This window comes from Balaenoptera borealis (assembly GCF_965194805.1).
Source record: "Balaenoptera borealis genome assembly, chromosome: 3".
In the NCBI taxonomy this organism is placed as follows: domain Eukaryota; kingdom Metazoa; phylum Chordata; class Mammalia; order Artiodactyla; family Balaenopteridae; genus Balaenoptera; species Balaenoptera borealis.
Genome location: NC_138866.1, coordinates 134,603,347 through 134,620,396, shown reverse-complemented (window position 1 = coordinate 134,620,396; position 17,050 = coordinate 134,603,347). Strand labels below are relative to the sequence as shown.

Here is a 17,050-nt window from a genome sequence, read left to right as displayed (position 1 = left end):
GATCCCTTCTCCTTGGAAATGCTTACAGACAAAACACTACCTACTCTTTTCCCCAACAGCTTGAATTTTACTTCGGAGCTCGTTAGCTTCAGATGGAGAGGAACCCTGTTTCAAGAGATTGTGGGGTTTGCAGTTTTAGATGGTTACACTCTTAATACTGTGATATGAATAATATTTCATTTATGAATTGTCACAGAAATTAAGGATTATTGTCCTTAACTTCTTGAAGAAGAGAATTGAAAGGTCATAATCCTTCTCTGATCATATTTCCTTAATTTTTGATACCATAATAAATTAGTACAGATTATTAATCAGACAATTAAATATTTTCAAAAATTTCAAATAACAGCACATTGCTTTTTTCTTTTAAAAACCGATACTCAATCCAATACTAAGTTCTAACAAGAGCAAACTCTTTTCCCCTGAGTTTGGATCTGCTATGAATCACGAATCAAGGGTGGTTTCACTCTTAAAACTGTTAAACAGTTTTTTTTCAGAAAAGGTAAAATCATGATTCTTAGACAGCTATAAAATGAACATGAGTCAAAACTTTTAACTTATTAATTACTCAGGGAACAAGAAAAAAATGTTGCAACTGGTTAAAGGTAAATCCAAAGATTAGAGAAATGCATAAGCCCATCAAGAAGGCAAAATGAATTTTCTTCATGGATGCAAAATTGACATCTTCCACGGTGAGGAAAGAGGTCAGTTGAAACCTCCTTCAGACAGAATCTATTTGCATGTCTATAAACACTAATTATTTGCATTACTATCAGCTTTCTACCAAAAAACTTCTATCTACAGAGTTGTAAAATAGCTTGAAGACAGGCACAAACCACAAAGAATCAGATAACCTGGGAGGATGTGTCCTAACAGATGCATTGTTTTAGATTAAAGACACTTAGCAATTATTTTTTGATCCATTTAAAATTTTTTCACAATTTGTCTCTATATAACTAATGTTGAAGGTAAATGTTAGCTAAGGGCATTCATTATTTAAAACCTGCGTAAAATTTCCCCAAATCACAAAAAGACAGGCTATTAAAATCGTAATAGAGTTTAACTTTGTTGTGACAAGTAGAAATGTTTGCTTTTTTAAAGGTGTTTAACTGACCCTCCAAAAATAATATTTCTGTTTTCTATAGAAATGGACTAATGAAAATTGTAGGTATACTAATTTTATGATTTCATGTAAGTAATCTTGCTAGTTAGAATCTTTAAACATGTTTGGAACACTGATATGAAGGACACAGAACAGGTTGTATCAAGTCAGCTTAAACTGATTAATAATTTAATTGTTCATCACCACTGGTCCCTTTAGCAATTCATAATCTGTGTTTCAGAATACAGTTATTTAAGAAAAGCAACTGGGATACATCAACTTAAATGGTATACGCCCCTGAAATATGAAATTATTTTGGCACAGTGGAGTTTCCCCCCTTAAGTTTGCCGTAATGGCACTGAAAAACTGTCAATCACGTGTACAAGAATAAAGTACTTTTAAAGTCCTGTTTACTTAAGAGTGGAACATTATAATCATCAGTAATAGCTATAAAGAGTGCACAGTGCTAATACTCTTGAATATTTTCCCACTTAAAAGCAGATTCCTCCGTAGTGGTGACCTTTCAGACTGTTTTCTTCATTGAGCAAGTGTTTTTATTGTGGCTAACTTGAAGCACGTAAGAAAACTGAAGCTAACCTGTTTCTTATATGCCTCGCCTGGCCTTGTTAATAGATACAGCATTCCACTTGTTAGTACCAGTGACACAGGAGAAACTTTTACTATTTTGCTATGTGGTAAGATAAAGAAGACAGAAAAAGTCTTTTTATGGTAGTTGGGTCCTCAAAACAACTCTTCATATTATAGTGATAAGAAGACACAAGTTGGATATCCAACAGAGGTACATTAGCTTGTTATCTGCAGAGCTGATACAGCCTCTTAAATTCTCTCACAATGACAGGAACCCCCTCTAAAGTGAAGACTTGCAGAGCTGGAGATACCAGAGCGCTATTCTTCCTCTTGGGTACAAGTAGAGTTAACCCTACTGTTGTAGGATAAAAATTTTGTGTAATTACTAAACAAAGGCCATATTCTTTTTCTTCTGTAATTTAAAAATGTTCAGAGACATACTTTGTGATTGCTGTTAGTGGAAGAGCAAGGCTGTGAATTACTTAGTCTTAAGATATATGAATATGACGGGAAAATATCCAGAGGTTTCAGGCTAGAATAAATCAACTTCATGATAAAATCTGTGTGTAGGCGACTACTATATTTGTTCTGTTTCTAGAGCTGTGTTGGTTATAAGAGTTCACTGTGTTCCAGTATTCTGAGTGTTAACATCTTCATTGCTGATAGCAAGTTGCAGAGCTTTGGCAAGCAGGACTTGCTACTACAAATGGGGGAGGATACGTGTCCACCTTTTAGTTCTAAACAACAGGACCTTTTATGGCTAAGTACACATAAAAGTTCATGTGATTACTTAGACCCATAGAACTCAGAACCATGGGGCTGATATTGGGGAAATAGGTGTAGTGTTTGCTATATGCTCATGTTTAGTGATTGTGTTGTGGTGGGAGTTTCAGGCATTGTGTATGGGATTCCTAGTGCATGCCAAGCAATTTGAGAAGCTAACACAGCTATACCACTGATTTCTTATGATCCTTTAAACTTGCAAAAAAAAAAAAAAAATCAAATTGAGTAAAGTGAAATTTTAAAATAGACTTCAGAGAAATTAAGAAAAAATTCTCAAATCTTAATGTATTGTGTGTTTATGTTCTTTCAAGAAAAAAAGGAGTAAAATAGCATTCATAATTATTGTAAATCATGTTTTAAAGGATACCAAGATCTATTATTATGAATTAATTTAAAATATACCTTAAATCTAATATAAATAATCATTTATAAATGCACTCATCTAGTACTAATCTATTGTTCAAATATTTCTTAACCTAAGTAGGTAGGCTTACTTGGAGAATTTTAACTTCCTAAAACTCCTGTGTGGTTGGCTGGAAAATCAGCAAGTCTCAAAGCTATCTAAGTTGTTGAACCCCAAAATTCTACTTTAAAATAAGACCCATCAGGATTTTTAAAAATTTAGACAATCTGTAAGTGAATTAATATTCTATAGATTATCAAGCCCTTGGTTTTAAGTGTATTATTTTAAATACTAAACAAGTCATTTTGTGATGATTTTAATTAAAAAAATTAAAACTCAGAAAACCAATTGTTCATTATATTTGTACCCCAAAGTAAGAAGAAAGGAAAAGAGTCAATATGGTCCAGGGGATAGTTTGATAACACTCAAGAAAATTCTCCAGGAAGTCAATTCAGTGGACTAAATCAATCCATGAAGGCACTCTGTAGAAAGAGCTAGCGAAATGTGGAAAAGATCATGCTGAATTAGTTTTTTTTACAAAATTTAAAGATATGTGAAGTCACTAACGATACGTACATTCTACGTAGGAAAGAGTCATTACTGTCATATGTAAATAAGTATTTGAGTTTTTATACTTCAGAGTTATGTAGCAAAATCACAGTATTTAAGAACAAATTAGGAATGAAATTATTGGGATATTGAGCCTATTCTTTCTGATGAATGGGATAAACTCTCAGGCAGAAAGGAATGTCAGTAGATGAAGTGGCTGAAATGTTCATTTTATAAAGGTAACTTTATATATATATCGTCTTGATATATTTGTATTTCGGGGTCTCACACTCATTGATCCTATCAGATATGTTGATCAAGCTGTAATCAGATTTGGATTGTAACTGTCAGAGCAGTGAGTAACTTAGTATTCTCTAGGAAGTTTGGAAAGGAAGAATCCAAATATATAAATATTCCTTTTCTCTTAATGTATAATGGGAACATAATTTTGCTTATGTCTAAGGTTTACTTTATTTGAAGACTTAGAGTGCATTGTGATCATTTAAAACCATTTCAGTGGCTCTTGTATTACCCAGTTCATTCAGTCTGTGCTCTCATAATTTTACAAAAAAAACTCATGGCAAGTTAGTATCATTTGTGTGTGAATTTTCCAATTGTATTTCAGACTTTAAGAAAGAAAGGCCTTAATGGTTGTGAGAGCCCTGATGCTGACGATTACTTTGAGCACAGTCCACTCTCGGAGGACAGATTCAGCAAACTAAATGAAGATAGTGATTTTATTTTCAAACGAGGCCCTGTAAGTACTTTTACTTTACCTCTACTTTTTATTTGTTGATCCTTTTTGTTAACTTCATTATTTAGGCTCTGAACAAGAAGGAACACAGAGGGTGCGACAGCCCAGACCCTGATACTTCCTATGTGCTAACTCCACATACAGAAGAAAAATATAAAAAAATTAATGAGGAATTTGATAATATGATGCGGAATCATAAAATCGCAGTGAGTACTAAAGTATGGTTTGTGCTCTTACCTTGTGCATGAAGAGATTGACAACACATCTTGTTTATTTTTGTAGCGGGTGATGACAGCAGTAAGTAGAAGGGGGAAAAAGTATTTTATTAATTTCTTTTGGTTTTATAGAACTTCAAAATAAAATTGCATAAATCTTACAATGGTACATCTTCAGTCTTCAGTGTCTTAAACATAGAAGTGAAGAGAAAACATCCTAATCCAGGCTCTGCTACTTACTATCCCCATGTCTTTGGATAGGGCACCTAAACATCCTGGATTCCAATTTCCTCATCTGTAAAGTGAGTGAGTTGGCTCAAATAGTTTTTTAAGGTCCCTTCCAGGTTTAAATTTCCATGATTTTAAATATAGGGTGCATATGAGACTTCCCTCTCCCTCCGATGACTTTTAAAATATTACATGTACTTAAGTAGATCTTGAGACTATAAAATATAAAATGGCTGGGTTTATTATAAAATGTGGTGTTTCAAAATTATTTTTAATTATTTTATACAGTTGCTGTAATAGTAGCTTACTATTTGGCTCTTTGTTAATGTCCCAAAACAATTTTGTGACAGTACCTCCAAATTCCTATTCTTTTCTTAACACTGTAGGTATTGAGGAAGAGAGCCTTGGCTCGATTTTAATTTAAAGGAAGCAGTGTTCTTAAACTGGTTACAAAACAAATAGTTGGTTTAAAATTTTTCCATGCTCACACATTTAACCGTAAGTGAAACAGTACTTCTTTGAGTTCATACTCCTTTGATAGTTCTTCAGAGAGTTCTCATTGAAGCACCATTGGCAAGAGCTGCTTAAGACAGTTATTCTGGATCTAATTTTTCTAACACTACATATGTGTTGTAGGCTTTGTGGAACAAATTGTTTCCAATGCTGATATTTCTTTCATTACCAGAGTTAATTCTCTTAAAACTGTGCCCTAAAGTACGCATCATGGATTATTTCTTCAAAGTAGTCCTATGCTATAAGAAGAAGCCCATGGAAAACAGATTTAAGGAGGTATTTTTTGTGCTAAAACCATTCTTAAGAAACAAAACAACAGAAAAAAAAAAAATCCCTTTTGAACTCATATGGATGTTGGTGACCTTGCAGTTAACGTTAAGCTGCAAAGACATTGTTTAAATAAAATTGCTTTACCTTTGAAAACATTTTATCATGTATCCATTGTTTTATACTTTTTAATGAGTTATAATTTTCTACCTGAAATAAACTATTGAGTAAAGTACATAATTATTTACATTCTTTCAACTTTGAATTAGCAGTGTTACCTTACTTTGCAAATCACTGTTTTAAAATGTAGGGAGAGGAAAGTTTTCTATCTTCTCTCACTTTAAATTATAAAGAGGATTGTTATTTATCATGGTTAACAAGTATAAGTGGTCTATGGAGGAAATGCAAGAGGAAAATAGAAAATATTATTTTTAAGGGACTATGGAATATTTTGGAGGGAAATAAGATAACGATACTTGTAATTTAATCTTTACAGTTTAAAGATAACTTGTCAGTAGTTAATTTTGTTTAGTTTTTTTTTTGCATTTTTATTACACTCATTGCATTGTGTTATATATATAACGTGATTTTTTTTTTTTTTTTTAAGTTTTGTCCATTAAGAATGTTAGTGAATTAAATCAGACCAGGGCAAACTTGATGTATGAAGTTTATAATATATGTACATACTTTTCCCCTTTTGTTATATTTGGAATCTCCCAATAGAAATGTAATGTTACTAAACTGATTTGCATTTAAGTGCTAATTTATGCTTTCTTGGTAACAATGATGTATTTTATAATGTGTAAACTTGACAACACAACTTTAATATCAGGTTCTGACCTCTCATTTTCATTTCTCAATATTTGAAATATATAATATATACATTATACTAGTATATATGTATTAATATATAAAAAATGGAAACTGAAAATGTTCATGTTAAACATTCTCATGTCCAAATATAATTGTAAAGAAAATAGCTTAAACCTGCAAATTGATTTAGTAAGAACCTATGCTATCCCCATCCTCTGCTTTTAGTAACTAGTGTTACCTTATCAAATTAAAGTTCATAAGTTATTAAATTTAATATAGATGAAAATGAAACTAAAGTTTTCTCTTCCTTTTTCTTTATTTACAGCCCGGTTTGCCACCTCAAAACTTCTCAATGTCTGTCACAGTCCCGGTGACCAGCCCTAGTGCTTTGTCCTACACTAACCCAGGGAGTTCACTTGTGTCCCCATCTTTGGCAGCCAGCTCAACATTAGCAGATTCAAACATGCTCTCTCCACCTCAAGCCACATTACATAGAAATGTATCCCCTGGAGCCCCTCAGAGACCACCAAGTACTGGCAGTGCAGGTACGTCCTGATATTTATTCTTCCAATTCTTTAAAAGAAAGAAAAAACTAAGTGCTAACATAAACAGTTTCTTATTCTGCTACTCTTAATTTTATTGCTTTGATGAGCAAGAGTCACTACTACATAATTGCCTCCATTTTAAAGTATTATTTTGAAAATCTGTGGCTCTAGCCTTGTACTAGGCTTTGTGGAACAAATAAAGCTTTCCTTATCCTGGGAAAGCTTTCCTTATCATGGGAAAGCCATACTAGACAGGCAGAAAATTTATTTAGGATATCATGAGCAAAGATTTAAAATTGAGTGTGAGCCATTCGTGTTAAAAATGTGGAGAGATGACTCACCTGATTGGAGTTAGAGCGTTTTCTCCATCTCCCCCTGTCTGATTTGTTCATTAATTCAGCAGAAATTTTCAGTGCATTTACTGCATCACTGTGTGTAATGCAGTGTCTCCTTTCCCATTATTCCTAGATTTTATAGCACTCCATTAGCACTCCCCCCATTCTTATCAATATGTACCATTTGGTATTGATACACAAGAAGGCAGACATGTCCAGAGCTTGATAGGCAAGTGACTGTATATTTGACTACATCATATTACATGTTAACACCAAATTCAGACTGGGCTAGTTTTTATTTTTGTGTTTTTTAGGAATGGAGTGAGAGTTACCTCTGTTCAATTCCTTGTTATTCAGATAAGGAGAGCCAATTCACATTCCCTCTCTCCTCTCTCTAATGTTGTTAGGTGGGATGTTGAGCACTTCAGACCTCACAGTGCCAAATGGAGCTGGAAGCAGCCCAGTGGGTGAGTGAATTCCTACTGTTTTACTTTGTAGGCATCTGTCTTATCTGAGATAAAAGGAATATTTTCCCTCAAACAAGGCCTTCTACCAAAAGAAGAGGAAAATATGGGGATATATGACTAGAGTAGACATGTCCCTTTGCACTTTGTCTAATTAGTGCTTTCACTAATACTTAACATTTTTTCATATCCCTGTGTTATTCCTCATACCTTGGCCTTACGTTCAGTTACTCATTCATTCAATAAATATTAATTGAGTGCCTCCTTCATAGCAGACATTGTTCTTTTCTCAAGACTAAATTACCTTAATACAATTTTTACATCAAGACAGTTTCTTAAGGAGAAGCTTTCTGTGTCATCTGTCCTTACCAGAGTTAGACTGTTAGCAGACTGCTATATCTTAAAATTGTGTGAAATGTTTTCAGAGAAACTGCAATAGGAAGAAATGGTGGGCCTACTTCTAGAGACACAAAGAGAATTGAGAAGTTTGTCTCTGAAGGATCTGTTTTGGTAGTCACATGTAGAACATTCACATTTTGTCGTGGTTGCTGCCAGATTGGCTCTTTTGCTTTGGGACCCCTCCCAAGATGACTAGCAGTTTAAACATGTCATAAATGTGTCTGTCTGCCCAGCCCTGAAGTGCTGGTAAAGATAGATTGTGATCTTAACATTACAAAAACATGACATGTATGTCAAAGAGTCACAAGAATAACTGTATCCCGTTGGATTACCATCACATTTTGTCGTCTTGGTCTCTTCATCTGTGATAATTACAGTTATCATCATTTTTATCTGAAAACAAGGGCAGGAATTCCCTCCCTGCTTCTAGATATTGTGTGTTCAAAGAGACATCTGAAAACAGATCACTTATAGGAAAAATTCCCAATTACATATATTCAACCCATTTATTCCAAAAATGTGAGGAGCTTCTGCCTTAAGAAAATTTTGGAGATGATTGAATAATTTAAAATGATGAGAAAGAAATAAATGGACTTTATTGAGTGAGACAAGTTACAAAACATGTAGTGACCTAAAGTAGGAATAAATACCTAATTGTATCTGCCACTGTATTAATTGCTGTTTTAATGGAATTAAACAGATAAGACCTGTTGTGGGATATTTTTTTAACAGATAATTAAATGTGGAAAAATTCATAAAGGTCTTACCAATTACACATTAGGACTGCTATCCTTGTATGTGTATTTCCTAATATTTATAGTTTCTTTCTTTTCAGCTCTATTTTAGTTGTTTACGTGCCCATATACACTTTTTATATTGCATTTTCCCATATGCTTTTTTTTTAATATTTTTTTTGGCCGCGTTGGGTCTTCGTTGATGCGCGTGGGCTTTCTCTAGTTGCAGCGAGTGGGGGCCACTCTTCATTGCAGTGCACAGGCTTCTCATTGTGGTGGCTTCTCTTGTTGCGGAGCATGGGCTCTAGGGGCACGGGCTTCAGTAGTTGCAGCACACGGGCTCAGTAGTTGCAGCACGCGGGCCCTAGAGTGCATGGGCTTCAGTTAATTGTGGCGTGTTGGCTCAGTTATTGTGGTGTGTGGCTCTAGGGCATGTGGGCTTCAGTAGTTGTGGCTCGTGGGCTCTAGAGCGCATGCTCAGTAGTTGTGGTGCACGGGCTTAGTTGCTCCGCAGCCTGTGGGATCTTCCCAGACCAAGGATCGAACCTATGTCCCCTGCATTGGCAGGCAGATTCTTAACCACTGCGCCACCAGGAAAGTCCCTTCCCATATGCTTTTATTCTTCCAGCACTATGCATCTTGCTCTCCCTTCTACTTTCCAGCCTGGTTATGGCTGGAATCAATAATTTCTGTTTTATTTAATGTTAATTTTGACTAGCTCTTGGTGTTATTTCCAAAATTATTTTTATTTAATGGGGTTTAACTATTTGAAGATTTCTAATGTGTTTTCCCTTTGCCTTTGTTTTTTTTCTCATACCTCTGGCTTATAAACATGGCTCTTCCTCCTATCAAACAAGTGTTTCAGTTCTCTTTTTGTTCTTTTTTGGTTTTTGTACTCGCCACACTTCCCTAAAGCTTTTATACTATTCTTTATTATCTGCCGTGCAACTATAAATCTAGACTTTGTCTTTGCTCAGTTTTCTGTGTTCCCTTTGGTAATTTCAGACTCAGACTTTGTCGTCATCCTAATTTGACCTTCTACATATAATCTAATCCTGTTTCTTTTATTTCTTTTTTTAAATTCATCTTTCTTCTTTTGTAAGCTTCCTCCCCCCTTTCTAGACCCTCAGGTTTGGAGGGTCACATTAGTCACACTCCTCAGATCATGGCACATATTCAGTGGTTTGCACAAAGCATCTCTCAATGTTATTCACTTTTCCCTTTATACCTCTGTTCCATTCCCATTCCCTTCCTCTCCCCGCACCCTCCATTCCCCCGTCATAGGCAACTATTTTAATATGTTTAGTGCTAATAGTGTTAATAACCACATTACTGATCATGATTAGTGAACATGAATTTTTATAAAAATTTAAGATTCAAGTAAGTATTAAAATATTTAAGTGCTTAGTGAGTTACTTAAAAGTCTATTTCTATTACTACATACACACAGAGATAAATCTATTTCTTATAACAATCTTATAACACAATATAACCTCAGACATATCAAGATTGAATGTCTTGATTCTTCACTGATTCATACTCTTATATACCTATTTAACCTGTGCTAGATGTAATTCTGCTTGTTTGGATTATATCCTAGATGACATTTTTGTTATAACTGCTTTTTAACATGTTCCACCTCAGAATTCAGATTCAACTAACTAGACATCTTGTATCACTTAATTCAGATACCAAATGGAAGTAATTATTTTTGTGCAGTACTTATAGCATACATGGGTTTAAAGTGTTTCTTGCTGTAAATTTCCCTCCCCGCCCCAAAATAAATGGTCTGTCATAGGTATTTTAGAAGTGTTGTTATTTTTTTGCAAAGAAGAGTCAAATAATGTATTTTAGCCCATTTTCAACAATGGTGCCATTTTGGTTTAGTAGTTTGGAAAAATAGTTTAAACTCAATTTTATGCCTGAAGTCTTTATGAATGAAAAGATTAAACATTTTTAAATTCCCAGAGAAACTTAGAAGAAAATATATTAAGAGCTGTGGATATGATTTCTTATCTACATTTTTCAAAGTATGTTTCCTAGAACCATATGAAAAGAAGGACTTACCTATGTGTTTGGCAAACCTTGTGCTAAATAAAACTAAACCAGTTTCTTTACTGTAGGACTTATCAGAGCCTTTAAAATGCTAACCTGTTTTGTGAATCTTTAAACATATGGTTACTCAAAGCGATTTCACAGTAGAACCCTTCATTTTTATTTTCCTCATGAAAAAGCATCTTTCAGAATTAGTGTCATATAAAACATATTTTGGGAAAGACAGGTCATTTGGGCAGACTTGGTCATTTGGACCAACTCTTTTTCTGAGGACAACTAGAAATGCTAGGCAGAGTATTTTTTAAAATCTGTTTGAAAGCATTTCAGAGCGAATAAGATAATGAGGAATTATTGGCTCAAGATCCAGGGAATGACAAAGACAGAGACTCAAAGAGGTGAGCCCAGCATTTATGGCTGCTTTTCCTAGGTGGTAGTGGCCACTTCCACAGTGGATTGCCTAAAGAAGCTGAGTATAATAGCCTCAGAGACATAGGGAGACAGAGAGATCAAAGTTCAGGGCCCACAAAGAATTGGGAAGGCCTAGTATATTCTTCTCGCTTTGGATTGAGTCCCCAAAAGGCTGGACCCTAGAAGTAGCATGAATCAGAGGTTATCAGTCCCTCATAGTAGATACATCTCCTATTTGCATCATCCCACTTCTTGAAGTTAGATCGTGGTGATATATTGTTAGGGTCCCCAGGATACCTGGGAATACTCTTTAGAAAAATAATATAAGGATAAAACACCATCCCAGGCCTTATTATTTGTACTTGACATACAAGCAGATTACTAACTAGGCACAGTCAGGAGCAGTACAACATAAATGAAAGCCTGCAGAAAAAAATGGACAGTAGAACCTGCCTCCTGGGAACTCCAGAACTTGGAGTTATTAGGCACAGACTTTGACTTTAACATAACAATATTTACTGTATCAGGAAGATAAAAAATAGATTAAGAATTTTGGCAGAGAACTGGAAACTTTAAAAATGGACATTTTAGAACTAAAAAAAGTAATAGTATTAAGAACTGACTGGATGGGTTTAATAACAAATTAGACAAAGCAAAAGTGAGAATTGGTGAACTAAAATATAAGACAGGAACAATATTCAGAATTTTTGAGACATAAAAGGATGGATAATTCAAAAGAAGAGTAAGACCTCGAGGATACAGTGAGAAGGTCTAACATACTTAAAATTGGAGTCCCAGAGGCAAAAAGAGAGAAAATTGGCCAGAAGTGGTATTTGAAGAGATAATCACAGAATTTTCCAAACCTGGCAAAACACATCAAGCCATAGATTCAGGAAACCCTTTAGAACACATGTGGGATACAGGTAAAGCTGTGCTTTAAGAGAAATTTAAGTCTTAATGTGCATGAGAACACAGACATTTCACAAAAGAAGCTATCCAGGTGTCTAATAAATGTGTGAAAAGATGCTTGATTCAGTAATGAAGGAAATGCAAAATTAAAACCACAGACAACATTAGGTACCCACCAGAATGGCTAAAGCAAAATAGATAATACCAGGTGTTAACAAGGGTATGGAAAAGCCCAAACTCTCATACACTGATGATGGCAGTACAAATTGGTGCAATCATTTTGACAGTATCTACTAAAGTTGTAAATATGTGTATTCCATGACCCAGCATTTTCACTCATACTTATATACTAGGGAAATGCATATATGCACCATGAGCACCAAGAGATATGTAAAAGAATGTGTATGGCATTATTTGTTACAGCCAGCATCTAGAAATAATTCAGATTTCTGTCAGTAGTAGAGTGGATGAATATGTGATAGTACCTTTACATGAAGTAATACTGTACTGCAATGAAAATGAAGGAACTATAGCAGTAATCAACAACATGGATGAATTTCACCAAGCTAATACAAATGAAAGAAGAGAGATGCAAATACTAAATGATTCTATCTACATAAAGTTTGAAAAGCAGGCAAGCAAAACTATAGTTTTAAGGATGTCTGTGTAGGTAGATGGTAAAACTATAAAGAAAAACACGAAGTTACTGTAAAAGTCATGATATATGCCACTTTGGTAGGTGGAACAATAGGAGTATTTTGGGGGCCCAATTATAGAAACTAGCAATATTCTTTGGGGTTCTATGGTTACATGGTTCATACGATAAATCCTTGATCTTTTAAGTTTTTGTTTTGTACACCTTTCTGTATATGTATTATATTAAAAGTTTTTAAAATAAATATAATACTTTGATATAAAAAAGTAATTATAATCACAAATGTGGAGGCACTTTTAAAACTATGAGCATGTAATGTACATTGTAGTTATACTATTCTGAAATTTAGAGAGAAAAAAGTTCACACACACATACATTCACACTCACAAAGATTTGGCAGCCTTTTGAATTTTTGAACATTATTGTCTGCATTGGCAGCTAGATATGCAGCTTCATCTTGAGATCATGAAGTGAGTCAGTATAAAAGGACAGGCCAACAAGCTGAGGATGGCAAAGTGGAAAGCTAGAAAGACTGTGGGTCCTCTGTGTTGAGCTGTTGAAGGCACTGAGCCTGCAACCACTTTTCCCCAAGTCTTATGTGAGATAATAGATTTTTCTCATTCTTAAGAGAAAAAGTGAAATAAAATACAGGCCACATCTAGGGGAATATTTGATAAATGAATAGGCATTTAATGTACTTGAATATACAATTCAAAAAAGAAACCCAACTAGTATTTTAAAAATTGAAAAGCATGTTCCTCGTTGATAGTAATCATGAGATTCAAATAAAAATGCAAAAAAAAAAAACAGCCCCACCTAGTAATTGCCAACTATTACCACTTTTTATTGTGACATGGAAAGCTGATGAAGGTGGGTGAAACTGATGATCTGGTTATGTGTTTGTGGCATTGGAAATTAGTAACAGTCGTTCTGGAAAGTTTTTGACAAGATGTTTCAGTAGTCATAATAACCTGTTTTCCTCTAAGCCTAGTAATCCCATTTCTAGGAATCTCTCCTAAAGAAATCAATCAGACTATGCAAATGTTCATTGCAACTTTATTTATAGTAGGGAATAATAGGAAAATATCAATATATTCAACAGTGTAAAAATTAAGTAAATTAGAAATTTCAACTGAATTCCAATTTTTAGTTGTGATTTAAAACTATGCAAAAAATATACACATGGAAGATAAAAGGAGAAGAAATCCAAAATGATTATAATAGTTATGTTAGAATAGTGGAAGTATGTGTTTTCCCTCCTGTTTTCTAGTTTCTGAACTTTCTGTGATGCTATATTGATATGGTACATCTATAGTCATAAAATTATTATAGTAAATTAGAACATTCATTTGTTTTTTTCCTTGTAAAGTGATTTTTTGTATTTTATCTATGTAATTGTCCAAATAAAACCTGCTAGTTTTGTATGTATTGTAAATTGTATATATCTTTCATGGAGGCAATCTGCTTATTGCTTATGGTTTACTAGGTAAATTTCTCTACTGAGAATTTACATTTAATACTCAGATAATACTGTAACTTAGATGACTTTGGGAACTCTTTTTAACTTTGGGCCTCTTTTCAAAGATCAAGCATAATGTAAAATTGCCCAAATCCAGCAGTTTCACTTTTTTTAAAACATGTTGAGAAAGAGAAAAAAATACACTGGACTAGAAAAAGCTCAACAAGCTCTTGGAGTTAATATGGGTTGAGTGAAGGTAATAAGGATTTGCATTATAGCAGAGGCAGTGGCAGTTAAAAAGAAGAGATGGGTAAGGAGAAAGGCATTATAAAGAAAGAAAAGCTTGATAGCTCTGTGAAAGTGGGGATGGAAGCGATGGAGGATGACAGTAGTACAGGTGCTTAAAACAGGTTGAGTTTGAAATGACAGCAGCATATCTGGGGAACAGTGCCCACCAGATAGTTGCATGTGGACTGGAAATTAGGAGACACAAAGCAGAACTACAGATTGAAGAGTCATATTGAGGCAGTGGTTGAAGCCATGGGGATACATGAAGTCTCTGAAAGAGAAGGAGACATGGGGCTCTTTGGGGCTGTGTACCTAGGAAAGATTGAGAGGGAGTACAGAAGAACCAGGATCTCATGATTGTTTTAGATCATAAGTTTTTAATGGACAGAATCCATATTGTTCATCATATAGGAATTTTCACTGAGTCAAGTAAATATGTCATCAGTGATTTTAAAACCCATGGTCTTTTTAAATTTTAGAAACCTCATTCACTTCTTTATACAAATGACATAATTTTATAGACTTTTAAAGTATATTTTTATTTATTTACCTATTTATTGAATAATCAGCTGAAAGTTTGTCAGATTTTATGAAAAAATTGTCAAATATGATAAAATTAATTCTTGAACCTTGCTTTGGATGAATTTTTCAGAATCTCTTGAGATTTTCAAAATCCTCTGCATGTCAGTTCAACTTCTCAAATAGATTCATAGTAATAACCCTAAAAGAGTAGTATTAAGAACATGGGAGTGCTTTCCAGCCACTTCAGTGCAGTATTTCAGATGATACGATATTCTGAAATAGAAGCCAGATTGATATAATTGAATGACTTGCCTTAGAGCTGTAGGACCATAATTAAGATCAGCTTTGTCAAGTTTCTGGAAGCATTAGTATGCAGTTTGCTCGAAAGCATTTTTGTCACATTTGTGTCAGGGCATAAGTTATCATAAAGCTTGAAAACACATTTTAACAAAAGTCACATTAAATTGGGTTTATTCATTTAGAATCAGTACTTTATTCCTAAATTTGTAGGCTGTGACAAGATGAGTTATATCCTTAAAGTATATACCTCAAAAGTCTATCCCGGCAATGTCTTCATTTTTGTCATAAAAAATGAACAGGAGGTAAGAAGGCACACATTAGGCAGTATATCACTACACTCCACAAAATAACAAATGGTGCATATAAGATTATCTTGTTTCAGTCTGGCAAGTTACCAAACTCTTACATCATCCTGTAATCGTCTGCTGCAGACTCTGACTTTATACTCAGAAATATCGTGCTTTTAGGTCCCCTTTCATTCTTGTAATTTGATTCTCATGGGTTACTATGGTACCACGTCTAGCTGAAAAGCATCATAGATTCCACATGGGAAAAGCACATTAGTGCTTCTTGATAATGCGTTTTTCTAAATTACACCTTTGCATCATCTTATAATGTATTTGAGAGGAAATACTGCTTTATCCTTCAGATTTGAGTGCAAATCAAGTAAATAAGAATCTTCTATATATTATCAGAGAAATTAAGAACATATATTCATGCCATTATTTAAGAGAAGCATTTTTAATTTGCACTTACATTCTACTGGTTTCTGTTAAACCTTCAGGTTTTTGTATAAAATTATTTGATGAGCATTTTATATCCAGATGACTTGCTTAGCAGTTACCTCTGCCCAATTCATGGATGAGCTCTGCTCCACAGGGGATGGCCTAGTGCAGAGCTTGTTTTTTTAACAGCACTGCTTTCTGGAGCTTAACAGAGTGCAGGAAATTGCTTTCTGGGGTGTGGAAAGGAGATTCAGCCCAGATTTAATACATACCCCTTCAAGATAATGGAAGCAGAATGCAGGAAATAACCTCATAAGGTTAACTGAAGTATCAGTCCCCACAACAAAATTAAATCACATAATGAATTAAAAATGGTAGGTCACTTGGTAAAAGTTTTGGAGAAAGCAAGAGGAATTGGGTGAGAGTAACTTGGAGGGGGAAAGAAGCACTGATCATCTGGAATCCCAACATTTTGAATGACAAGTGCTGAAGAGATGCAGGCCAGTTCCTAAGTGCTGCACCTCACTTCTCTGTTTTCTTTGTCCCTTGAAAATGTTCTGGTTAGGATCCAACAAAGTTGATTATATCACATTAGCAAAACATTAATTTTTAGTTTCTCATATAAATCACCTAAATAACATATCTTTTCAAACTCTAATATAAGCAAATATACTGAAGCATTCATTTCCTTCAGCAGAACTTCAAGAACTTAATCTCTTTCTAGTTATATTTTTTAATTTTAGAATTTACATATCTTTTCATCAGTTGACCCTATTCATTATATATTTTGTTCCTGAGAATGTTTTATAAACTGCCAAACACTACATGGATTTTAGTGGGTTTAAATATTTCTCTTCCAGTCAAGAAACTTCCATAGAATTAAAATGATCTGGTAACCCAATACAAAAGCTCTTAAACTGAAAAATATGTGCAGTACATAATTGGTTTTTGTCATTAACTCATTGCAGTACTCATTGTACTACATTTCACTTTTTAGAATAGTCTTCTCAGGGTGAGATTTTAGGAAGGTTTTAGAC

General features: G+C 34.2%; 1 protein-coding gene and 1 long non-coding RNA gene across 10 annotated transcripts in view; one reads left to right on the top strand and one right to left on the bottom strand.

The window, feature by feature from the left end:
- LOC309625553 overlaps positions 1-6,534 on the bottom strand; it is a 31,318-nt gene extending 24,784 nt beyond the window's left edge. Inside the window, exon 1 of the long non-coding RNA XR_014242592.1 lies at positions 4,417-6,534. This is a non-coding gene — a long non-coding RNA (uncharacterized lncRNA). The remainder of the gene's footprint in view (positions 1-4,416) is intronic.
- MEF2A (myocyte enhancer factor 2A) overlaps positions 1-17,050 on the top strand; it is a 164,896-nt gene that overhangs the window by 115,146 nt on the left and 32,700 nt on the right. For 6 of the 9 annotated variants that reach the window (XM_082385158.1, XM_082385160.1, XM_082385159.1 and 3 more), the window contains 3 exons: positions 4,248-4,385; positions 6,541-6,760; positions 7,503-7,562. In XM_082385158.1, coding sequence (XP_082241284.1) covers positions 4,248-4,385; positions 6,541-6,760; positions 7,503-7,562 — 418 coding nt within the window. Of the gene's footprint in view, positions 1-4,050; positions 4,183-4,247; positions 4,386-6,540; positions 6,761-7,502; positions 7,563-17,050 lie in introns of all 9 variants that reach the window. The other 3 variants (XM_082385163.1, XM_082385165.1, XM_082385166.1) reach the window with 2 other exon arrangements.